The sequence below is a fragment of the Strix uralensis genome, chromosome 3, assembly GCF_047716275.1.
Source record: "Strix uralensis isolate ZFMK-TIS-50842 chromosome 3, bStrUra1, whole genome shotgun sequence".
Taxonomy (NCBI): Eukaryota; Metazoa; Chordata; class Aves; order Strigiformes; family Strigidae; genus Strix; species Strix uralensis.
In genome coordinates, this window is record NC_133974.1 from 97,885,874 (window position 1) to 97,911,603 (window position 25,730).

General features: G+C 41.4%; 1 protein-coding gene across 9 annotated transcripts in view; it reads right to left on the bottom strand.

Annotated features, from left to right (window-relative positions):
• Positions 1 to 25,730, bottom strand: part of TTC7A (tetratricopeptide repeat domain 7A) — a 179,686-nt gene that overhangs the window by 40,648 nt on the left and 113,308 nt on the right. For 8 of the 9 annotated variants that reach the window (XM_074863528.1, XM_074863527.1, XM_074863526.1 and 5 more), the window contains 3 exons: positions 21,825 to 21,941; positions 17,748 to 17,845; positions 11,059 to 11,193 (listed from right to left, as the gene is read on the bottom strand). In XM_074863528.1, coding sequence (XP_074719629.1) covers positions 11,059 to 11,193; positions 17,748 to 17,845; positions 21,825 to 21,941 — 350 coding nt within the window. Of the gene's footprint in view, positions 1 to 11,058; positions 11,194 to 16,085; positions 16,355 to 17,747; positions 17,846 to 21,824; positions 21,942 to 25,730 lie in introns of those variants that run through there. The other variant, XM_074863531.1, reaches the window with a different exon arrangement.

The window sequence follows — 25,730 nt, forward strand, 5'->3', positions numbered from 1 at the left end:
ATCACAAGTGGATTCACTGAGTATTTTTTCAGTGCTAAGGACTCTAATACAGATGTTCATGGACATCTTTGGGTGTTGTCTGGACAGAGGACAGCCTTAAGGATTCCGCAATCAGGAACGTAAACAGTGCTGAACTGAGCCCTAAGGAAGCAGGGCTAGTAGCCACTTGGAGCCATCATATGTATTTCCAAATAATCTGGGGAAAAAAAGAACAGAATAAGTCATCACCGTCTACTGAGAACTTTAAACATGTCAGAGTAATAGGATACATCTGACTGAGCTGGACATTAGATAATTTATTTAAAAAGAGTATTTCCACATTTTAAAAGATGATTAAAAGCGTTTCTCTCTGCTTATTTGTCTAGTTTATGAGATAGTTGTCTCTTAACTTTCAGAGACTATTAAAAGCAAAAGGCTTTTATCATAGAGACTTATTTATATTGTGTATTCACGCATTTACTTCCTCATACATACTCTATAGAAAAACAAAACAGAGCTCTTAGAAGAGACTGCTCAGTCATTTACTTCCTTCAATTATCAGCAACTATCTTAGTGGTTTTCTTAGAAAAATCTAACAGGCATACTAATGTGCTTGATTGTCAATTTGTTAATCAAATCATTTCTCATGTTAAACAAATTTCATAACCTACCTCATGGTTAAAACTTTCATATTTCTCGGGATTTGGACTAGATCATTGGACTAAATGATCATTGTGGGTCCCTTCCAACTAAAATTGTCTATTCTAATTCTAGATTTATTATGCATTAAATCCTTGTAAAAGGCTTCAAAAGTGATACTCAGTTTTCACTCCTGCACATAACTGAAAAGGGAAATTGTGTTTTTCGATATCTATGTATGTATGCATGTATGTATGCACGCACATGTGTATATAAGATAATTCTCTCTCTTTATACAGCGGCCATTGCTCTTTGGTCTATAACATGTTTGTGTTCTATACGTTATCACTGCAAAAGCTCAAAGTCTCTCTCTTTTTTAATTGATGTGGTAATGCAGTAAGTATTGACAGTTCAAGAGTCCAACTCAAAATGACTAATTCAGGCTCCAGATTTAGATAAGTAATTCTGAAATTAGAGACAACTGTAAATGCCCTAACTTTTAAAAGGTAGTGAATATTTTCAGGAAGTCTCTGTGAGGGTGGAAATTAGCCTGTACGTTCCTCTTAAATAGCTTTGAAACTCTGCCAGTCTCAAAATGTTGGGAGACCCAGATTACTGTGGGGATGTCGCATGCCGACATAGAGCTTGCTGAGTAGAGGTGAGCAGGAGAGCATCTCAAAGGCAGTCCTGCCTGACCATGGAAAGGCTCCTCCTTGGCCTATCTGGCATGAGCCTGGGACCACAAATAACACTTCTACTGGCACACTGAAAATGATTGTGAACTGAAATAACAGCATGGCTGAATACCCTTTCACTTCTGAAGTGGTCCTTCTAGAGGAAGGGTGAGACATTGTTGAGAAAATGCTTTCTTAGCCATCCCTAGGTTGTGCCACAGATAAATGTCATTGTCCAAGGCTGTCAACGTGAGCAAAACATTAATTCCTTGGTAAGAGCTATACTCTTTAAGAGTGAGTCATATACATTTCTCTCTGGTTAATCATTATCAATCACAGCATGCCTCCCTTCCCATGGCTCCAAGAGGCTGCAGCTATCCATAATAACAGAAAGCAAGGCCGTGTACCTTGTCAAGCTGAGTATGTGCGCAGCCTTATTCAACAGTTTGTGGGAGGACAGTATATTACTTGCACTTCCCAAGGAACAGAGCATTTTCCTGCCAAGTGCTGCACAGCAGCTGACGCCATGCATGTGGCAATAATGAGGATGGAGATGTGCAAAGTGACGATTCACAGCCTGAAGACGAACACTTCGTTTGCAAAGTTAGCACAAACTTAGTGGCACAAAAAAAGGGGTGAAATCCTGGCACTGAAGTCAGCAGAAGTTCTGGATACTGCCATATTTAAAGCTCTATTAGAACTAACAGCATAATGTGACTTGCTTCATTTCAGAAAAGAATCAGGAGCAAGGGGGTTTAGACGTGAAATCACGCACAGCCGGTGTTTCAATGCATACAAAATGGAGAGTATTTATTCTTTCTTTCAATGGTACCTGCAAATCTTCCTCAGTAATAACAATTATTTAGAGGAAGTGCAGCAACACAGAATCTAAATAAGATCTACAAACTGTGTTTTATGGTATGGTAATGTAGCATATTAAAGTTCAGTCCATTTCTTTGCAGGCTCAATAGTCAATAAAAAATTATTTAATGGTGTGGGAGGCCTAATTTACATTAAAAAAAGAATGAGAGAGGTGCCTTTGGGTTACAAAAGGAAAGGAGTGCACCCACCCAGCTAAAAATAGACATTAAGGGAAAACGTTTAGGCCTTCATTAAAATGTGTTTTCTGTAAACTCATTTTTCATTTCTGTTACATACTCATTTTATTTACAGATTAACAAGATACGCTTATGCAACATGGAATAAAAACACAGCTAGAGGCAGAAATCAAACCCAAAACCCAAGGACTCATTAAATTCATCATGGTAATACTACTGCCTCCTCAATGGTACTGAAAGTACTGAAACACCTACCTTTGTATTACCTAGGTTAGCAGCTTCCTGTCCACTGGATTATTCAGTCATTCTTCTTATATCACCTAATCTTGCTGTAAATAAACGTCTAACCAAATTAGCAGTCCTCTCAAGGAAGTTCTGTTATAGAGATGTGACACTCAATTCCATTCCTAAACAGAGGGTATCTCCTCAGGCTGACACAGGTAGAGAAGATCTGTAATTCTTACCTTGTGAAAGGTTCAATGCTTCAGAGAAACTATTTATGAACCTCCACTTGTCAGACTACATCAGTCTTGGTACTGACATTCTTTGCAGCTTTGAATCTAAAGGCCATGTTTGCAAGGTACCTTGCTCTCTCTCACTTAACACCATTTTCATAAAAACTGCAACAAATTTGCATTCTGTTTTGAACTAGGTACCACCAAAGGCTCTCTGAATGCTACTGACCAAAGAGAGATGATCATCCCGGATGTACCAACTCCTCTATTAGCATTACTCCTCTTTGGAGTAATGCTAGAAACTCTTGAGTATGAATGATTATTAGGAAGTATTTCAGCATTTTTACATAGAGGTATAAGCTGAGACAGTGCACTGCATGGATGGGCAAAGAAAGGATGAATCGTGCACTATCTCCTTTCATTACTAATCGAAGCTTCAGCCTGCACCCACTGAGACCATGCGCAGCTATCCAGCTGACTCCAAGGTCCAGCCTAGCACGATTCATTTCTTATATCTACCTTATGCTTCCCATCTGTGCTCTCTTGCAGTACCGTCCAGCCTACTCTGCTGTTGTTCCAGACAACTGTCATCTCCTCTTGGTGGCTGTGGCCTCCTTTGTCTTGACTTGCAACTAAACTTCCTAATGCTGGGTCCAATCCTTGAGAGCAGCATGGATCTCCACTCAGATTATCATTAGCTCCTAATACGAGCTCCTAGTTCCTTCAGCTGTTTCTGCTAGCATTTAAGTTCATCTACAGTGAAAATCCTTAATCAAGTGAGTATTGCCAGAAGCATATAATCTACTCGCTCTCTAAAGACCAGTAACAAATGCACAGACCCAGAGCACTTCCCAGAATACTGACAAAGCCAGATCTCCTACAGTCAGACTCCTTTTTTTTGTCTCCAAGATAAATTATTTGACAGATGTCCGTTAGGGAGTCCATCAGAAGAGTAACAACAGTGTAATCTATTCATGTCTGCATCACAGTGCTAGTCTGAGGAACAGAGGTGCTTGCCATCACCATGAACACTGACTCTATTTCTCGTTTCGTGTTTCAAAGTGGCATCAAGAGTGATTGTACTTGTCACCACAAAAGCAGCAACAACTGTAATTCTAGCCAAAAAAATCAAACGGATTTGAAATGTATTTCTGCAGCGTGAACAACCCAAGAGTTAACATTCCATTCCTTGCGAATCACGTTTGGTGTTATCCAAGATGCAGCACTTAACTCCCACAAGCAGACTGCTCTACATCACTCAGTTGTGTGTGCCCACTGGATCTAAAGCACTTGTCTACTCTCTCTCGTCCACCCCAAAAATGCTACTGCACAGCAACATGGCCAGCACAATGCAGCCAGATGCCCAGCACGATGGTACAGTAGGGAGCAGCCCTTCACACTTTAAGAAGGTGAGAGCACCTGTGAGGATGTGTAGGGAGGTGGCTTCTGTCCCACATCATGTGCCTTCAGGGGCTATTAATGCTTGTTACTGCAGCAGTCCTTAGCCAGCTGGAAAGACCCAGTCCTCTGAGACAGCGCTGCCTTCAGCAGTGAATACAGAGCTATTACCGTGACAAAGGGTTCCCTGCTGCCCTTCCTTTCTGGCAGGTGACGTTTAGTCATTGTTCCATGTTATGACACCACCCAGCATGCAGTAGCTTGACAATTCGTGGGCCGATTAGATGGAAGATCGCTCAAAACTGTATCCTGACTGCAATAATTTCATTTGATGCAAACCTTTGATACAGAAATGAAGAACAGAAACTGCCACGTGTTCCCATCCACCTGAGCTCAGCCACTTGCTCTTCTGAATGAAGCAACAGATTTACAACCTCAAAGGCTGTCTTTGCATGCAAACTGGTGGTTAACTGGAGTCCAGGGACCTGTTTTAAATTTCCAAGCTTCAGGTCTCACAGGGGTTGAAATGGCCACTAAGCTTTAAATAAATGTCCTGTTTCCTTCTTCATGATTGTGTACACTTTATCACTTGCCCAAGACTTACTGAGCAGCTGAGGAAATGCTAGTATTTGGTAGCCTCTGTTGTTCTCTGGGTACCACTGGAAGTGCAACAGGTTCCTCTCCATCTCTTGGCAAAGGATCTACAGACTGCTTAACAAAAAGCATTGCTAGCTGCTGCCCGTTTCCTTCACAAGCGAGTGTTCAACACACACGTGCATGTTTGCATGTTCCAGACTTCGAGAAATGGCATGTGCTCTTTGAAGACCGCCCATGCCAACGGATTATCAGTCCACAAAGTTTCATGTCCTGCTTCAGCAATGAGAAATATCCAAAACCCTCAGGAATGAGGGAGGCAATCCAAAATGCACAGTACTGATACAAGGCCAAGACTCCTTTTTAATTTTTAAATTAATTGTTGATAGAAAATAAAATAAACCAAGCTGGAGAGTGCAGCTCAAAACCTAGTATCCCCCTGAAGACATTCAGATGAAGAGAAATGGGAAATTTGGTGATCTTAGCCTGCACCAGAAAAGCCTAGGACAGCGCTTGCTAAACCAGGAGGCTTAGCAGAACCACTGCTGGCTTCTTAACTTCACTAGTAACATTTCGAAGGGGACAAAACCAGCTCACTTTACCACTTCTATCTCCTGTGTGAAGTGTTTCTAATACCTCCTAGTAAGTAAACACACTGCAGTGCAACCATCTTTGCACTACACCTTTATTTTCCTCAGTAATAGCTGTGGAATAAAGGACTCCTCCTGCTCCCTCTCACCAGGCTCCAGCTTTTCATACTGCTTTGGTCACAAAAATCAGCAGTGCTTAAGGAGCTCAAGAACTCAAACAGTGAATAGGGAAGTTCTAAATTTGAAATTCTAAAATTTTAAAGCACTTTTTCTTAAAAAACAAAAAGAAAGAAAAACATTAGAATTGCTTCAACAACCAGTGCTGCATCACTGGACAGTATCTGGTCCCAGTTATTCTGGCAATGTTAGTAAAGATGTCTCCCAAACCTGATAAACACTTTTAATATCAGAGCTAATAACCTGAGGGGGCTTAGGATTGCTAAAAGCTTCGGGAAGAAAGAGCATTTACATACCCGTGTGCAAGCTGTGCAAATACAAGTTGTGCTGGGTGAGCCGAGGGGCAGCAGGGGAGGGCCTGGCTATGCCCTTTTGGCTGCTGCCGGGGCGCCTGCCGTGCGGCTGTGCGGCCACGGGCCAGCCGGGGTTGAAGATTCCAGCCCACTGGCCCCGACAACACGTTCTCGTGGAACAAAGCCCATCTCCTCTAACACAGTTTTTTCCCAGGAATTAGCCCATACGGAATAAAATAAATAAATCGCAAGTGTTTTGTGAAGGGGAAAAAAAAAAGTTCCTGCTGTACATAACTCGGGGGAGCAGATGTTTTTCCATTAGCTCACTGTTCTCTGCTACACTGGCTTTCTTTACATTTCTTGTCTGTGGCATGTTCATTGTAAGATTTTTTTCCTGGGGTAAACTTTAGCATGTTACTGAGACAGCAGGTAGCCCACCCCAGCCCCACTGTGAGTACATGGAATAGTTATCCTAGTAATTTTTCTTTAAATGTTCCTTTAAATTAGCCCTAGGTCTACCTGGTGAGGTTTGCAGGCTGTGCTTAGCAGGCATTTAGCCAATCTTAGATCAAATTACCAGACCTACTTTCCTGTGAGTGGCCATATTTGGTAAAGTATTGGGTTAGTCAAGAAGCTAAATTGTCAGATATAAAGTACTAGTAAAGACAAACAAAGTGGACATTGTAGTTAAAAGTAAAGCTTAAAATAATATAGTAACAGAAGTTGGAATATTAGAACTCTTATTAAAACTGGCTTGCAGCATTCTAAAATGCTCTGTATAAATAGAGCATACAGTTATTACTGCCTGGAAATATAATCATACATACCTCAGATAAGAAATCACTCCAGTTACCCAAAGAGCTTAAAACTATTAAAACTATTTCTTTTCAGTACTGACATGCTTTGCTCTCTGGGTCAAAAGTGATCTTATAAAAGTGTCGAATGAAGGTAAATTTTGGTCCTAAATTTGAACCACTTCAAGTACATTTTCCTTTGCCAAACAGCACGACTATTTTCTAAACAAGAAAGGAGGAGTACTGGCATGATTTTAAAAAGGAAATAAGGGGTAGAAATAGTTCATAGGTCAGACATTTCTTTTGGTAACACAAGTGGTATTATCACCATTTACCACCCATTATCTAGGATTCCCCTTGTAGCTCTTCCTGCAACAGGAGGTAGGAGTTAGTAAGGTTTACCAGTGCTACGGAAGTTCCTTCTCTCCTCTCAAAGCTGAATTCAAGCTCTCAGTCACGAAAAGTGGAACAAAGAGGAGAAATGAGCATATGTATTGCATAAAGACCACCTCTCCTTGGAGCTGCACCACCGCAGCATGTGCACTGCAGCACCCTTCCCAAGTACTCTCTGAAATGAGTTGTTTCTCAGACTTTAGGCCAAGAATAATGTTTAGGCTTATTAATGTTAAAGACTAATGAGATGACTCCTTTTAAGAAGCCACTACATTTCAAGAGGACTGGGGAGTGTATTGATAAAAGGGAGCAGACCAGCTGTGTTAACAGTCTTTGCTGCAGAACACTTGAAAACAGAGTATGCCTATTAGTATACCAAGCATGCCTGCTGCAGGGAGCGGACAACCTTTCTAGTCTCTGGGGACAGCAGACCTCATACTCTTCCAAAGCTAATTGTGACTACCTGCAGGGAAAACAGGAAGATATGGAAGCCCACTGAAGAAATGTGCTAAACTCCCTGCTGCAGATGACTGTACTCCCAGCTCGTCCTACAAGAGATGGCTGGACATAAGATTAACAGTGAAAATTCAGTTTTATTTAGATGTGTGAAAGAGGACTCTTTCTAGAGACCACAGATCCATTCGGTAGCTCTTTCGTTGCTTGCCAAAGTTCACTAGGCATTGCTGTAGGGAAAGACAAGGTGCAGCATCCATTATAGTGCAGCACATTTGGACTTAGCAGCTGCACTTCCAAAGCTGCTGCTTTATTATCTTCCCTATGTAACTGTGGTGGTCATAAACCCAGAAAAGTTGCAGATAAAAACACTAGGTCTATGCCCTCGTATGTGCAAGATAAGTATCTTCAATCACAGCACAAAAGAGATCAACTATTTGCACAGGGTTCACAGCCTTGCCTTCAGCCACTGTTAAAAGAATGCACATATTCTCATGCGCTAATCGTGAGACCTGGTAGGAGCCCAGCAAGGGGTCTCCAGCCCCGAGGGACTGAGGATGCTTCTGCACAAGACAGTAACTCCTGTTGCAGCTGCAGGTGGAGGATGACACAGTAAGGATTCCCCTGTGTGAGCACCATCTGATAGCTACCACCTACAAATGGTCACTTTTGCAAGTGTATGGGCTACAGGAAAAAGCAACAACATGTTTGTCAAGCATTGGAACAGGCTGCCCAGGGAAGTGGCTGAGTCACCATCCCCAGAAGTATTTAAAAGATGTGTAGATGTGGCACTTAGGGACATGGTTTAGTGGTGGACTTGGCAGTGCTAGGTTAACAGTTGGACTCCAAGATCTTAAAGGTCTTTTCCAGCCTGAATGATTCCATGACTCTATGTATGTGCTGGCTTTGTGGCCTGGCCTGGCCTGGCTGCTTGGGGGCTGTAAGAACAGCTTCACACAGCTGTGGGATAGCTGGTTTTGTATACCTCTTTCCAAACTAAGTGCAGAAAGCTCTAACCAGATCAGTTGGTTGGTACCATTAGTTTTTATGCCTTGGGATATGAAGAGGCACAGGAACTGTAATGGCTCTAATGGAACCCAGACACGATTGCAGCCTGGTGCTCTAAATCCATACCCACACATGGAGACATGGCCAGCTGCATCCTGTTAGTGTTTGAAAAGGACAGACGCTTTGTTATAAATTTACTGTAGTATGAGGTTAGGAAATCGTAATAATTTTATCTAAAGATTTATGATTCATGTTAAAAAGGTTAAAGTGTTAATGACAACAAAAACAATACACGAGACATTTCCCAAAGGCAGATTAACATTTTTTCCCTTTAGAGATAGGACACTGAGGTATGAAAAAGTTAGGCAACTTGCCTAGAGTCACAAGATGACTCATTGACTGAAAAAGGACAAGTCCAAGCTAAACCTGATAGAAATCTACAGCATACTGATGCAGCTCTTTCACGAATATCAAGGGAGTCCAGATGCAGGTGTCAGAATGTTATGCTAATCGCCTGTTGCTTTCCACAGCTATTAATTTTGGGGTGAGCTGTAATGCAAAAGCATGTGACCACCTCAATGGTTTTTAACCACTCATTTCTGTTTAATTTGTTGTTTATGAAATATCTTTATTTTGGAAGTTATTAGCTTTTTACAAATATACCTGTTCCTCCTCTCCCCTCCTTCTAGATGGGAAAGACTCTAGTACAGAGGGTCAGTGATACCCTTTCGGACTATTCCACTCACTTAGCCCAGTGTAAGCTCCAACCCACTTCAAAGAAGTCCTCTAATTATTCACGTGCTGTGCCCTTCTCCACAGAGAGTAAACACTACTCCAAAATACCTGCATCTCTCTTCATCCCTAAGGATACCAGAATGCAGTGACTTCCACGCTACTGTGAGGAGAATGGGCAGTACCTCACCAAGAGCTCATTAGCTGCATCCATAACAATAACTGACTTCATAACAAAATTACAAAGCAGTCACAGTATGTATTTTCTGAATATCAATCCTGATTCAAGTCCAGTTAAAAGTAGGCATGAAACAAAGCAAAGATTTAAAAAATGATAGAATAGGACAGAAAAGTTACAGCTTATAAAAATAAATTCTATCTAAAAGAATTAACACCTTTGAGAAAGGCACTGAAAAGTAATCATAGCAATTCACAGCTAGGTCACAGCAAGCACTAGGCCTTTATTGCTTTTGTCTTTTCACACAGCAGCAAAAATGTAAACTGCCTAGAGCTATCTGCAGGATGATGGACAACAGACACCTGACTTCTCATCACAATAAACTCTGTTTTTTCTGCTCTCCACCAGCCTCCTCTGCAGCATTAAATCAGGAGCATATAAACTGAATAAAGCAAAATCTTGTTAGTGATTTTGAAGCCCACAGCACATCACTGAAATTTACATACACACAAGCCATTAAGTGAACACATGTGACTAACTTAAAGGATGATGCATTCCATCAGGTAACTTCTTCTGTTTAATAGTTAGGCAAATTGTAACAAAAAGAATGTCACATATTTTGTACCAAAATGGAAGTCTAACTGGTAGGAAATGGCCCACAAAAACAGCTATAAAAATCTTTGCTGAGAAGTAGGGTGAGACTGTCAGGTTTTATGTGAGAATTGTCAATTTTACAGATTAGCTAAATAAGAATTTGAAAGGTTCTCCTGAATACAGAATAGCAAATTATCAGCAAGGTTCCAGTGGGCTCTGCTTTTTTTTTTCATTGCAAATGGTAGCAGAGACATCTAAGAAACAATCACAGCACTCAAATGGTAATTTCAGGCGCACAACTGTGGGCCCAGTTGTGGAAGAAAGGCTGTGTCTCTTAAGAGCAAAACTGCAGGGTCAGAACTCCATCAGCCCTGAAATGTTGGAATGCAATGGCAGAATGTGCTGGCCAACTTTGTTCCTCATCAAGTGTCCTACATAAAACTCATGTAAGAGTTTGGAGATTGCCTCTAAGTAGAGTTCCTTCTCACTGTTCTCTTTTCCCTTTATGTGCTCTGCTGTATCATCTCTGCATGAGTGTCTTAAACTGACATGCAACCTACAAGTCCTTGGGAGATTCAAACAGTCAAGGATAAAATGAGTGGAGGACTTGTTCTTTTTAATAATTTTTACTTAAACCTCAGCAAAGATTGGAAAGTTCCCAGTCTAAATAACATTTAACACATGGTTTGCCCAGTCTTATTGCAGGGAAGCACGTAGGAAAAGGAGAATGAAAATAACTGTTCCTACCAACTACCATTTGTTGATGAAGAACTACCTACAATCTTTTAAAAGCGTATTTTAGTGATGATTGAAGTTTTCTGTGTGTTATGGAAAAATAGAGACGAGCTGAAAAATTGCACTACTCCAGTATTTTCTTTGGTATATTGAATCAAATAAGTGGTATCTCAAAAATTGGCTGGGAGAGATAGGCAGATTTTCTGCTGGAATAAGGTGATTTTCAACTACTGATTTCAACTACTCCGTTAATGCTTGTGTCATCTCATTCACCACTGGAGGGAAAAAGGAACTCCAGGTGGTCCAGGACTTACCAGCTCGTAGCCAGATTTGTTCAAGAGCTATCCACAGCTGCATGGGTCCTTGTTTCATTGCACCGCTCTGCACAGTTATTTCAGACATGGCCTGTTCCAGTCTTGATGCAGCAAGGGAAGAGGCTCGCTGTGATCCTATAGACCAACCAAACAATAACATTCATGCATTTTATACTTATTTTGGATATTTCTTTGACTCATTAAGGCAGCAGGTCTGATTTATGATTACATAAAACTGCATCAGTTTTATGTAATAAGAACTCCCCTGGATTCTGGAGTGACCAACTGGAGAACCACATTTTACAGAAGGTTAATTTACTGAAAAAAACCCTACTAAATCACCCAAGGGCTGCAGCTCAAACAAGCAAATGAAGAGACTGACATTAATTTTATAAACGACTGCTTAGCATTCATCAAGGAAGCAACTGTACATCGCTCATTTGGAAAACAGAACTCTACCATCAAATATTGCCCACAAATACTTATTAGTAACCCATTTTATAAGCACATGGTCACCATACAATTACAAAATATGGCCCACCAATGTAAAATCTTAGTACAGCTCTACATAGTAGCTTGGCACCATTCACACAGCACACACGTTTCAAGTGACATCAATATTGTTCTGCTGGTTTAGAGGCAGTGTGGATTTTAACCTCGGGAGCAGAAAGCTCAGTGCTTTGACTGTATTAACCTTTAGTATGCACTGTAACATTTATGCAAGAATAAAGTATTTGACGCCCACATCTCTGGGACAAAACATCACATCAAAAGCTACTCCCAGGAAGAATGCATGGGCAGAGACCACATTCTCCAGTACAGCAAGTGGGATTACACTGGTGAGTTGGCCTCTCAGAGGGGTACCAAAAGGGTGGCAACAAAATAAGAAGCAACAAAATAAGATTTCAGAGTTGGCTTTGTAAAGTTTTGGGAAATAAATCTTTTAATATATATATGTTTAACATAACTTTAAGGTCGATAAGCTCTTTCTCTGGAGAGCTGCTGCGACTGAAGCACTTACGCTGATTAACGTTACTCTTCAATGTATCCTTATAGGCTGGCCTTGTAGACCACAAGATTCTGGAGTTAAAATCCCACTTTCCCTCACCGCAGCCACCCTGAGGGAGCAGCAGAGCCTAGGAACAGGCACTCTGAGAAGCTGGGATGGCTCTGGGCAAGGGAAGGGACAGAAGGGCAAACACCTGTCACCGGGGCATATGCATTAAGTGGTCTCTCCGAGAGGAACAGCATACTTTTCCAGCTGGAGCATGCTGAAGAGAGGGTTGCCAAACCACACCTCCTCACCAGCAGACCATCACCCGGGGCCAGGGCGCCAGCAGGCAGAGCAGCATGGTCCCCTGGCTCTGGTCCCCTGGCTGGTGCTCCTCTGAATGCCGAGCTGGGACCCAGCCTTCTGCCAGGCGTGAAGGGAGGCACATTTTGGCCCCACACTCCTTTGGGAAGACACGTGTGCGGTGTGGGGCAGGACACGGCCGCTGCTTCTACCTTAACACGAGGCAGCGCCGCCTGTCTCTCTGAGTGTCATGGCTAGGGAAAGGCTGCAAGTGAGACTCAGAGCCTAAAACTGCTGTGGGAAATATCTGTCCCATTATCTCACCGCTAACTAATGTAATTCATTTTAAGCAGAACTTCAAAACAGCCCTGAAGCGCAGGCGCCTCCCACGGCTCCCTTGGAAAATGCAAATGTGCTCTTCCTAGATGCATTTCTTAAATTCCTACATATTTTCAAAGACATTCCTGATCTAAAGTTCCAAGAGATGACAGTGCAGTAATGTAGCAATTATGGCTTTAATGGTACGGTAAAAGCCATTCTGCTTTGCACGGAGAATGTGTTATATTTAACAGTTTATTTAACAGATCCATCTTCAGCCTGTTTCACTACACGGGATTCCTCCCCCTGCCCTGCCCACCCACACTCCTCTCCCTGTCCCTACCTACACCTGGAAGAAATTTCACCAAAACTCCCAGGAATTCAAGACAGACAAGGGTTGTTTAACATGGGGAAAACTACCAAGCACTCACCCCCAAGTCATCCAAAACACAGACAGCTTCTTTGCAGGGCAGAGGCAACAAGAAAATGGCCATGTGAACAGCTAGTGATGTTATTAGGAGCACTTTGAAGTTAGGGCAGACCTCTTGCCTCCTAGATTGCCAAACTTGGCAAAAAATTACATGGGCTTTGGGGATTTTGCAGTCAGCCTAACCAGATTCTTGTACTAGCACTCCTGATCATGTTAGCATGCTTTGAAAGCAACTTTCAGTATTACATTTCTCTGCCGAAACTGCCCTCTTTCAGGGAGGCTTTCTGGAGCTGTTTCTTGCAAGCACCCGTATGTAATGCTGGTCTAATGGCACTAGGTGGGCAGATGGGCTAGTGTTTTATTCACATCCTCACAGAGCTCCGGGAAATCCTCTTTGCCTTGCAAGTCAATCCAAGGAGACTTTGTCACCGTAAGGCACATTTGTGCATTTTGGAGAGGTTCACACACTGCTGTGAGGCTAAACAGCCACTTAGGATCTACTAAAGCATCCTTCCCCCACAAAGCAGGCTTTACAGGAATATCACTATGAGCTAGTTGCACTCAAAGGAACACGAGTTAGCTGCTCCTCCTTCTCTTCATTAGCTGGGTAGTTGCCAAGAGGGGAAAGCCTGCGATTTGAGACTCATCTTGCCCAGTGCTGTGGGCTTCAATCTGCACAGCCATAAAAAGGGAACCCAAGATACTTAGCAATTTACAGCAGAGGCTCTTTGCATTTAACAGCCTTTGGCATTCCAGTCCTTTCGTGTTTATTTTCTTTTCCATTTCAGCCTACACAAGGAAGCAAACCACACTAGGCAGAGACCATCTGATGATCCCTTCCCATCCTTGCTTGGCCTCAGACACAGATACACTCCTTGTTCTAGACATACACAAGTCAGATGAAAAGGCTCTCTCCATCCCAGCCCATACCAGCACTTTTGATACTGCTGTTCTTACCCATCTCTGCTGGATGGCTTGGGAATGCTCCTTAAAGCTTGTCTGCCCAAATAAACTCTGTAAGAGAGGGTCTTTGCCAGTCTGGCCCTTCTAGACTGAAAGGGGCTCAGTCAAGCTCTGAACCTCAGGCAAGCAATATGGTGACCCTGGGGGTGGGCTGAAGGCTACCAGAGCCACAAAAGAGTATAACACACACTGTCTCCCGAGAGAGGAGGTAGGCATGTATTGCACCAGTACCACTCTGACCTCAGGGTGGCAGGGGAGCCAGAAAAACTTCAAGCAACATTACAAAAATGTCTCTGAATGTCTCATTATAAAATACCTCTTCCTAAAGAAATGTAGATCTTTATATGCTAAAAAAACACACAAAACCTGTCTCACAAAACTTTAATGTCATGCCTGAAAATACATGCAAATGTTGGCATAAGAAGATATCACATCAATTTGTTATTTTAGTGCAGTCTTTCTCTTTTTAACAGCTCCACTAGACAGAATATAAACTTCACATTTTACAATAAAGCCCTCCACACATTTTGGAAAGAAATCATAAAAATAACAAAATTGATTTTGTCATGATGAGCTCTGCATATAAGCCATACAAAATATATCTAAATAATTTTAAAGCACCGTTCTAGGGTTGTTATAAGACCAAGAAGGACCAAGTTTAATATTTTGCATCTATGAAAAAACTGCTATCAAAATAGAAATGTTTCTCAGTAGATTTACTAGGCTTATAAGAAACACAGAATTCCCTAGCCTAAATCACTTCAGGCAAGAGCATTATAAGATAAGACTAAATCAGAAAAAGAAAGAAACAGCAAGGCAGCTGACTGATATCGGTGAATTTAGTTAGGAACACTGCTTTAGTTAAGAGAAGGTGAAGAAAATAAAGAGGAATTAATCTTCCTGGCAGCAAACCTAAAATTCTGGCACAGCAAATAATCTCTTTCTGGTCTAGCTGAGGAAGAAGCCAGTGTCAAACCCGGCCACAGTAATCCCCCCTTCAGTGACGAGCCCAGAGATCACAGAGTGCCTGTGCGTTACAGCGATACTGCCGCACGCTCCTGGGGGATTTCACGACGGAAACCAGAGCCTGTTCCAGAAGGATGGAAAAAATCAGACCTCCTCCTTCCTTCAAGCAGCCAGCCACAGCCACAGCTCTGGGGAGGCACAAGGGCGAGAGGGGCTAGAGCTGTACTCTCCAATCTCACCTCCTACTGTCTTCAAAGAGGCTCCCAGCTGGGACAACAGACCCAGCTGCCTCCTTTCTGCAGATGGAGAACAGCAGCACCTAGAGCCTGCAGAGCAGCGAGCCACAGACCCTTGCTGAAATCAGCCAGTTCCAGTCCTGCACTAAGGCGGATGGTATAATTTCAGCACAAGCCTCATCCTTACGGCCACTGTGGGTGCAACCATGTTAGCATGCAAACCTAGATTCTTGAAGTGGAGGAGGAATACATTTCTTGGCTAAAATCAAACTGCATTCAGTGCAAATCACTTTATGTGCGTGAAAAGCTGGTTTAAAGCTTGCACTTTACATTAGTTTGCTCTTTCTGGCAGGCAGAACCATGGCATACAGCACTTTCTGCTGAACTACAGCTGCTCCATTGCATGCTGGCTGCTAGAACTGGGCTAAGAGCAGGCTGGAACAGGTACCCAACCCAGGTGCTTTTTGAGGAGGGCACTACAGAGAGATCAAACATGCCTGAGCTTAGCTGTGACTCTGGAGAAGGTGCTGCAGGTCTGCAGCGGAGGAGCAAGCAGGAGGCAGAAGTAAGGTCTTAGAAGGGTGGCACACCAGCACAACAAAATATTACAGGGTCTGCTGGTGGCAATTTGGTCTCAAAATTTCAAATTACGCTGTGAAGTGGGTGTAGCCCAATTCTGGCCACACTCCTTTCTCCAGACAATTAAAAAGCAAGGCAAGGGATCTCCAGAAGAGCACGGGATCCACACGCAGAATAGCTTTTACATACCATTAAGCACCAGCTAGAGCTGAAGGGGCACGGACCAGTTCAGGCTCAGTCCCACAGTCTAGGCACCATAATCCACTCGCTGTTTCAACAGCAGAGTGGGAATTGGATGGATAACAAAAGTACTGTAGCGAATAATATTTCTGGGTTTTATTGCTTTCCTAGTAATGCCTAGTGGCTGATGAATTCTGCAAATTACCCACAGTGTTTTCCAAACCATTTTCATATATTCACTGAAACTGAAAGTCCATTTTACTGCCCAGCATCAGGGATGATAGGATATATTTCACAAATCTTCACAGTTATTTTCAAGTGATGAGTATCCTAAATGATAAAAGGAAACTTTCATGTCATATCCACTCCCTTTTGCAGATAATTTTTAACATGCCAAACAGCACACACTCACTTAGTATATTCTCCTCATCTATCTGTGCTGAATTTGGCCTGTACTCTTCAATTAAACCACTGCCATATTAACAATGAGAAAAAGGACCTATACAAAACACAGAGACTCATCTCAGCAAAGGCTAATAAAACGGAAATGTAATAAACAAATTAAAAATTACATAAATACGCATGTATAGAATCAGTAAGATTACAACGTCATAAACATTGACCCTAAGTGTTTAACACTACAAACAAAAGAGCAGACAAGCTGAATAATGTTTTGATGTTTGAATGTTTGTATGCTCAAGACCTAACCTTGCAATGCTTTTTAACCACTGGTGGGTGTAAATATGGGTTAAACACACATAATTTAATACAAGTCATATACTTAACACATAAGAACTTGTCCTCCATCTCAGCCGTATATGCTGAGCATGACTTCAGTTTTATCAATTCCAAATGCTCAAGATTAAGACTCAGACAAACCCCAATTCCCTAGCCCCAAAGCATGAGACTTATTTAAGTGTTAGTTTTTAAAATTAAGCTTTTATAGTCTTCTTGTCCAATTTCTGAGTCTGTGAGGTTCATTTTTTACAAGTGTTTCTTCTACATCCACAATGGTAGGAAGTTGCTCCCCTAAAAAACCATCCAAGTTAAAATGCAAGTTTCTCACATAATCATCTGATTTTGAGAGTTAGGATTTTAAAAGAAGCACCAAATATCACGAGACTTATCATAAAATCACAAGTCAGCAGCACTCTCTGAAAGCTTCCTTTCCCCTTCCTGCCAAGATTAGCTTTGATGTCTCAGTTATTTACATCTGCCTATATCTGTTACTGTGAATGTGTATTTGCCACATAATAAAGGATCACAAGGTTTACGTACAAATCCCAAAGCATATCACCCTCTAATAGGAATTGACACTCATTCAGCTTCCCAAAACCACCATAACAGCTGTCTTGATCAGGGCATCTAAAAAGGATTAAATTTTTTAGGGGGAAAAAGGAGGGGGAAAAAAAAAGGACTGAATTATACAGTTCTTGCAGAAGTATAGTGAACTCCCATCTAATATCCTTCATGCTCATCTCAGAGAGGTTTGTAAAAGAAAGCAGGAACTCATCTTTTTGTTTTATTGCATGGGGAAACCAAGGTGCAGTGACATGTTCTGCAGCAGAGATGCCCCTGGAGACAGAACGGGACCTCCTGACCAGCAGCCCAGCAACACGCACGCGTGTAGCACCACCGCCCCCCCTCGCCGAAGAAAGTAAAACATTCCCCTCTCACAAATGCATGCATTTAGGATGGGAAAACACAAATCTTGATTCCTCACCAGAATCGGTATCATGAGCATCCGGGAGCGTGAGATGCAGTCCATTATGCTTTTTGATCACTGGTGTTTCAGTCACACTACTTCCTTTCTCTGAGCCACTGCAAAGAAACAAAACTGTGTTACCCAGCCACCTTTCAGCAGACAGACATTTGCCTCGAAGCAGGCAACGGTCTCATCTGGCTGCCACTGGAACTAGAAACTCAAGTGTTCCACTTGCCCACAAACAGCTTCTTGAATGTGTTGTTTGAACACCCCCACCCTGCCAATGGACAGGAAGCTCAAAGACACGGTGCCCAGCAAGGACTCCAGGGCACCTGGCGGTATCAGTTCATTTGGCTTTGGGAGTCTTTGCAAACCACTGGATGAGGAACATGTTGGCAGCTAGAAGCCAGACCAGAGGAGGCCAACCAGCAGCCCCACACCCAGGAAGAACGACCCTCCTTTGAGCTTGTCTGCAGAAGGATTTGTTGACAGGTCTGCTGTGCTGATCCTTTTGAAACAGACCAATTACCACCTTCTACCAGGTGCTAATTTCTTCATTTCAAAGGGATTATTTTCTTCAATTCCACCTTTGTTCTGTTCAGAGGAGGAAGATGAAAGCTACCACATAGCACCACTTTATGAAAGAAGGACTATTTAGTCTGCTCTTCTACCAGGCTTCTATTCTCACAGGAGAGGTCTTCCAAACAGAAACTCAAAAAAAAAAAAAAAAAAAAAAAAAAAAAAAAAATCATGTGCCTAACGAAAAATCACTTAACAAAGATCTCTTGAGGCTTCCTGTCACCACATAGTCTGCCATCCCCCCAGGATCAGATGGTGATGATATCTCCTCTCATCATCCATTAAGGGACAAAATATCTGAAGGAAAAGTGACTGCCCTGGCTACTTTTTCTGGCCCACTTCCAAGCCTGCAGCTCAGCCTTTGGACAATATTCCTCCCAGGAAACAAGCTGTCACAGTCGTGATTGCTGTGGATGCCCTGTCTTCCAGTCTGATCAGTCCTTTGGTAGGGATTGCACAGGATTCCCTTGAATTTGCATTAATCTAGCAGAAGAATTAGCTTGGGACTGCTATTTCGTTGTAAACATGATTACTCTGTTATCACAGAAAACAATAGCAAAAGATAAAACAAGTCTTGTCCTCCTCAGCTAACAATCTAGGACTGAAAGCCATTTACTGTTGTTCATCATAGTGGTAATCATATTTACAATAGCTAATGAACCTTTTACTTGGGCTTTGGGATCAAACATTATGGTTTCTGTTAATGGACCCTGAATTCTTGGCCATTTTCCTGTTTGCACAAATCTCCAGCCTTGACTGGGCGTCCCTGTCTTCCATACAGGTTTCCACACTGATACCCCATTTGAGACTATCATGTGGTGACAGATACAAGGGAAAATTAAATTATCTGTCCTGTGCCTCAGCCTTGCCTAGCCAGGATTAACCTAAGTGTGAGTGCCCTTAGGGGTACTTCTGTCTTTACTAGTGCATTGCGTACACAGGAACATGGCAGCTGCACTTCCAAATATTACTCCCATGAGGCAAGTGCTGCTTTGCTGCAGCAGCCATCACCACAAAGTCACTGTTCAGGCATCTGTTCATGGCTGAACACTGGCTTATACTTTATACTCCTACACAATGGATAGGTGATGAGACTGGTGGATGGCCTAAGATTGGCCACAGTAAAAACTGACCACAGGAGAGCAGCATTCAGAGAAGGCTTGATGAGATGGTCTCAGTTAACAAAATGCACCTCAGCACAGTCAACAGCACAGCCTTTTAACTGGGAGAACAGACTGAAATCCCAGCCTGAAAACCAAGTTTTGCATTGTGCAAAACAGCCACTCCCATCAGTTCTATTCTTAGTTGTTATCCTGGAGAAGGGCTGAAAATGAACTACTCCTTCAAAGCTGCAGTACAAGGCCTTCAGCCAAGAAAGCTTGTCCATGCACCACAGAAAGGCCAGTAGCCAGATGATTTGCCTCCTGCATACAGCACTGGTAAGGCTGACAGCGGGACATGCTGCCACTCCACTGCCCATGTTTTTAAAAGGTAGTTGAGACAGTGGATAAAATGGTGACAAAAATTGATGAAGGAAACACTTGAATGTGAGAGTCTGCAGAGACACCAGTTTATCAGAGAGAAGACAAGAGGGGACTTGAGCACAGCATATGAATAGTTGCCTGGGGAGAAAATACTGGGCCCTGAAAGACTTCTTTAATCTACCAGAGTCATAGTAAAGTTGCAAAGCTGGGAAATTTAGGCCAGACAAATGCAATGAAATGTAACTAAAGCACAATTTAATTGTGTAGGTGATTAGCTGCTGATTGAACTAGTAAAGAGTACTGGATGCAAAAGCTCTCAACCTTATATAAATACAGGCTTCTCTTTTCCAAGAGGCCCTAAAAAATGTTCATGTCCAAGTCTCACTGATAAGAATTCCCCTTAAATTCCTTTACAAGCCCAACCCAGAATATTTTACATATTTGTTAGCTGATACTACTGCAATTTGCTTAATATAAGGGGTTTCCTGGGTCACTGAATCCAGTCTAAAACTGCAGGTACCAAGTTCGTTCTTGTTACCTTTCAAGCAGTGCTTCCCAATAGAAAATGCTTTATGAAGTATTTTTTGAGAAAGCCAAAAAGTCCCACTGGGAATAGCAGTGAAATACACATTAGAGCTCCTAAAAGCAAAAGCAAAGCAAAGCAATTTGTTTTGTTTAGGCTTCTATGGCTAAAGCTTATCAAAAGCCTCTAAAACTATCACATCTTGGGTTTTTAAGTGTAACAGCCAAAGCACAGCTTGGGATCTGAATGCAGTCCAAATGGCTGAACTATTTATTTGTCTGTTTTCCAATGTACTCTCTTCAGACTCAGGCTTGTAGCCCCTCCTTGTAAAAGTAAATCTTACGCAGTCGTAATTGTTCAGTGTGGATTCGATCAGCTTCATGAGGACTACTCATGGGTATAAAGATTATTCATGTGAGAGGTACATGATTGAATCCTTAGCTAAAGAGACTAAGGCCTAAGGAAATCAATGATTCCAGCCTATAAGAGACCATTATCTCTGCTGCTATGTAAATATCTTGATTTTTGTGTTTGGTCTGCTGCTCATTAGCTAAACCAACAGGGAATTACTAATAATTCCTCAAGGACAACTTGTATATAGAAATGCATCATTCTGTACATATACTTCTAGTGTTTATAAAGCTTATGTTAATGCATACAGAAATTGGGGAGCAATGCAAACTTCATCAGTCTGCTGTCGTGACTGTTGCCATCAAGCATGCTGTCCTTCCGATCAAACACAACCTCTATCGACATTATAGGTGAGAGGTAAGTACAGTCTTAGGATAGCATTCCCAAGACAGCTGTACAGTGGTATCATGACTAGGACAATATCCAAAGGGGGTGGGAAGGAAGAAAACCCCACCTGGTGACTTTCACACTCTCTAGACTTTTCCTTTCAGAGGAGAAGCAGATGAGAGAGGGAACAAACAGGGAAGCCGACACTGTTTAAATGCAGATTTACTGGGACATTGGAAGGGAGAAGGATGTTACATCCTTCACTCCCTTCCTTGCCCAGTTAGCACCACGTGCAACTGGCATGCAACCACAGCATATGATAAGAGTCTTGGCCATGTGCCTTTCTTTGGTTTACTCAGTTCAGGACTGTGTCACCCCCACACATTCCTGGGTGGTGCCAATTACTGCAGACTGTGAACAATAGCTGATGGATGCTCAGCACTATTGGGAAAAAAAAAAATATCTGCCCTCCATTCTGGACATCTGAATATGGATAGTGATGTTTAGACATTCAGATCAGAAACTCTTGGTTCAAACTGCTTCTTCAGTCTTAAAATCTTGAGGTTTTATTGTTCGGGTTTTTTTAAAATCATGGCTAATAACATCTTGCTTTTTTAAAAAAAAAAATCACAGCTAGAAATATTACTTACATTCCTTTTTAAACAGTACTGTTTACTATCCTTTTTGCAAAATAAGTATCTAGAAAATTAAAGAAGATAACTGCATCTCCATTATGAAATCTGAACTTGTTAGACAGTAGAGAAAGCCTACCTGTGCTGTAAAACACTATATACCATCTGCCACACCTGCAACATATGTCTGCATGTCACCAGAGCCTCTTCCGGTCCTTTATGTACCCATTCCAGTTTTACTTTGGTGAAGAGTAAGCTGCAAGATGAAAAAGAATAACTTCTGTTTTATTGGCATCTCATAAATGTGGAGAGTCAGTATCACTCTAGCAAGATCCTGGCAGCCAGCATTTTTACTTGCTTTGTATGTGCAGCAATAAAAGAAAACACCGTAGCACAAAACATTTCATTTGGCTCAACTTTGATTCCCCACAAGGAGATGAGAGGATTAACAATATTCCTCAGCTGCAGTCAAATTTGCGTCACAAAGCTGGCAGGACAGTGTTAAAAGCAATGCATTGCAAAGATAACAAGGTGAAACATACAGTGAACCTCATTTTAGTTTGGACAGCATTAAAAACAGAATAAAAAGGAATTGCCAGACTGTTTTCTTAGTCTGGCATCTTCTTATAGCACTGGCTTATATAATAAATTTCAGACAAAAACCCCAACACACTTCATATACACAGACAATTATGTAATGCCTCACAGGAAGGAAATGCTTTTTCTTAACCTCAGCTGGCAATCATCTCATGCCCCTAGGCAAGACAGCTGATAGCCCTTGTACATTCTTGTTCTAGGTAGTGTAACTGCTGCTACTATGCTTACACCTAGAGAACACGTACTTGCACAGACCACTGGAATTCAGCAGAATTAGGTCAAGCAGAGGTTAGAAGACAAATTCAGCAATGACACAATCTACCAGTTGCTGCTAGCACGGCTGTTAACACCATCCTTCACAACACCCTTTTTTTTTTAATTGCCAAGATGATTGAATTTATTTATTATTTACTAATGTAAGTTTACTTCTTTGCTTTAAATGTTTTCATAAAGCCCAAGATCTACACATTTTGAATTAGCTTGATATGGCTAGTGATTAATCTACTGGATGCACATGTTGTACATACATGCATGCAACATTAACAGCTGAACATTAAAAATCCTAAAACCAGTTTTGTGGATGTGACCTGCAAGCTCCTGCGGAATCCAAACAACTGCAGAATGAGACAACAACAACTGCACAGATGTTAGAGAAGACTTTGCAGCTGTATAAGAGATCCTTCACTTGCAGTAAATAGAAATCTGCAGCCAAGACTCCATGGTGCCTATCTACAGAAATGTGCTCAAACGGCAGTCCCATTCTGCTCTAACAAACATTATGGGGGACGGGACGGGACATGACACAAAAAAAAATAATCATCATCAAAATGTCGCCCAACTGTATCACTGCTATAGGGAAGTCTGCTCATGGCTGCTGCTACAGTTTGACCTCACAGGACAAGCCTTCAACTAAATTCCCCAGGTATAAACAAGCTAGGAAAGGAAGATCAAGATTCATAATCAAGGGAATTTATCCTTTAGTATTTTATATCCCTACTCTATGTCTACTTTTGATTTTCCTGTTAATGATCTGAGCTAAACAAATACTAATAAAACATCCCCTGCTCTTAGAGATGCTGACCCCCTCACTGAAAGGAAGTGTCCTTATTAGGATTCAAGTAGTTATTTTTAGGCTAGATCCATGGACTGACCAAAAATTTTGCTGGGACAAAGAATATAACAGTGGATGCACTCTTAATAAAAATGGGACTGAATTCAAAGGAGTGGTTAGCAATGGAATCTAGCCAGTGATGCATGCTGCTCCATATGCCTTAATTAACTGGGCTTATAAAAACAGAGCTTGTTTTAATACAACAGAATATAGAATCTATCACTTAGGAGCAAGGAATATATATCACACTAGAAAGATGGGAGGTTATACCCTGGAGTGCAATAGTATTATAACAGATACCTTCATGAACGTGAAGTTCCTGAACAACAATGCATTTAAGAGGTCAAGCAACCCTTAGCATCCATATACGGAAGCACAATCAAGTAGGAGCTGGAAGATGTGGTTATTCCTGTTCACAGCATCAGCAAGATGCTTATTGCAATCCTGTTTCCAGTTCTTGCTCTTTAACTCCAAAAGAAGACTAAAAATGGGATGAGGTTCACAAAGAGGTTATGCAAGTGATCTGAGAGGTAGAAAAATGTATTTCATCAGAGGCTTAAGAAGCAATTGGTTTAACTGAGAAGAAGCAAAGAAATTATTTTGCCCCAGCCTGTAAGCACCTACATGGAAAAGTATCTAATTGTGAGTCTTTGATCTCAAAGAAAAGGTATCAGAAAAATCTAAGCATTTGTTGGAAGCTGAAACTAGTCAAATGGAGATTTAAAAGTAAATGCAGACACATAACTATCAAAGAAAATAATCTTTGCAGCAACTATCTTGTGTGCACAGTAATTTCTGTAGTCTTTAAAGCCTTTTCAGAACGACAGGATAACATCTGGAAAGCAATGGTAATGCACAAGCAGAAGCTGTGGGTTTGATGCACAGGCTTGTGAGCAAGCTTTGAACTGTGCTGTGCAGAGGGGTGAGACTGCATCATCCCCTTCCTTGTGGCAATTACTCTATTACAAATATTTTACTAGTCCAAGAAACAACCACATTGAACAATCTATGCTATTTTAAGCATACGGAATATTGTTTAAACCACTACAAGCTTTCAAAATGAAAGACCTTCTAAAGCACTGTATGACCCTCCTTGCAGAAGGAGAGTGGTGGTCAAGGAGCCTGAGGCCGAGAGAACAGTCATATTACATCCCTGGATAAATCCATGCTTTTGAACACTGTAAGATACCACTCTTAATAATATAGGAAAGAAGTATCTTTTAACAGTCAAACTACTATATAGTAGTAGGAGGGTTATATTAAGGGTTCCTTCTCTCTTTCACATTAGTAGGGATACAGATGGCTTACTTATCAGCAGGCAAGTAAAATCGCCACATAGTATATTTAAACATTGCAGTTAAACATTAAAAAGACAAACACATCAAATTCTTCCCTCCATTACTCTGCTGTTTACTGCTTACAGTGAGTATATGTCAACTTCTTTGGATGAAGATGCAATGTTCTCTCTCAGGAGAGAGAACAACTAGTGAAACATAGGAAAAAAGCAAATCTCACAAAAACATAATGGAATCTCAGCACAGTATTATCAGCAGTCATAAGGCACACAAGGTTTAAAAAAAAATCATGCAACTTTAGCAACTGTGTCTGCAGTACAACACTACCAGATCTTGGAGATACCATGCACTGTTAGCTGTGGAATACTGCTACTCATGTTACTGTCTAATAATATAATATAATGAACCAAATCAAAAGGCAAATAGGAAGAATATAAGTGGCAAAAGGAATCAAACCATACTGACAGCAGTAGTAAACAATGCAATTAAACATGATCATTAAAAGGTGGAAATACAGTCAATTACGTTGTATGTATATATGCTGTTCGTATTTCTCAGCTTCTAGTAAGTTTTGTCACAGCGAAAACATAAATAAAAATATAAGGAAAACATTGAAGTAGGTAACAGTATCACCCATCTCAATCTTATAATTTTATTACTGAGATAACACTCTTGCTACAAATAAATCTAATGGGTATTGTGTCATATCAGTGTCTGCGCACAACTCTCGGGCATAAATAAAAAATACATATACACAGATCTCACATTATTATATTTTCTTAATATTATTTTACTGTACTTTTGTATGATGCTTGTAATATTAACCAGAGCAGACTCTTAAAGAGATTCAACATATAAAAAAAGCCCTCAGATTATCAATACAGTCAGTGGTAATTGTGTTAGCCTCTGAAAATGAGAACAGGGTGATTTGGGCTAAAGCAAACATATACATTGCTACTGCGTAAGCATAGAAAAAGAGAGCAAAAAATCCACAAATCATTATTGTAATGGGTATAATTTCAGGAACTGTATCAATGGAAAG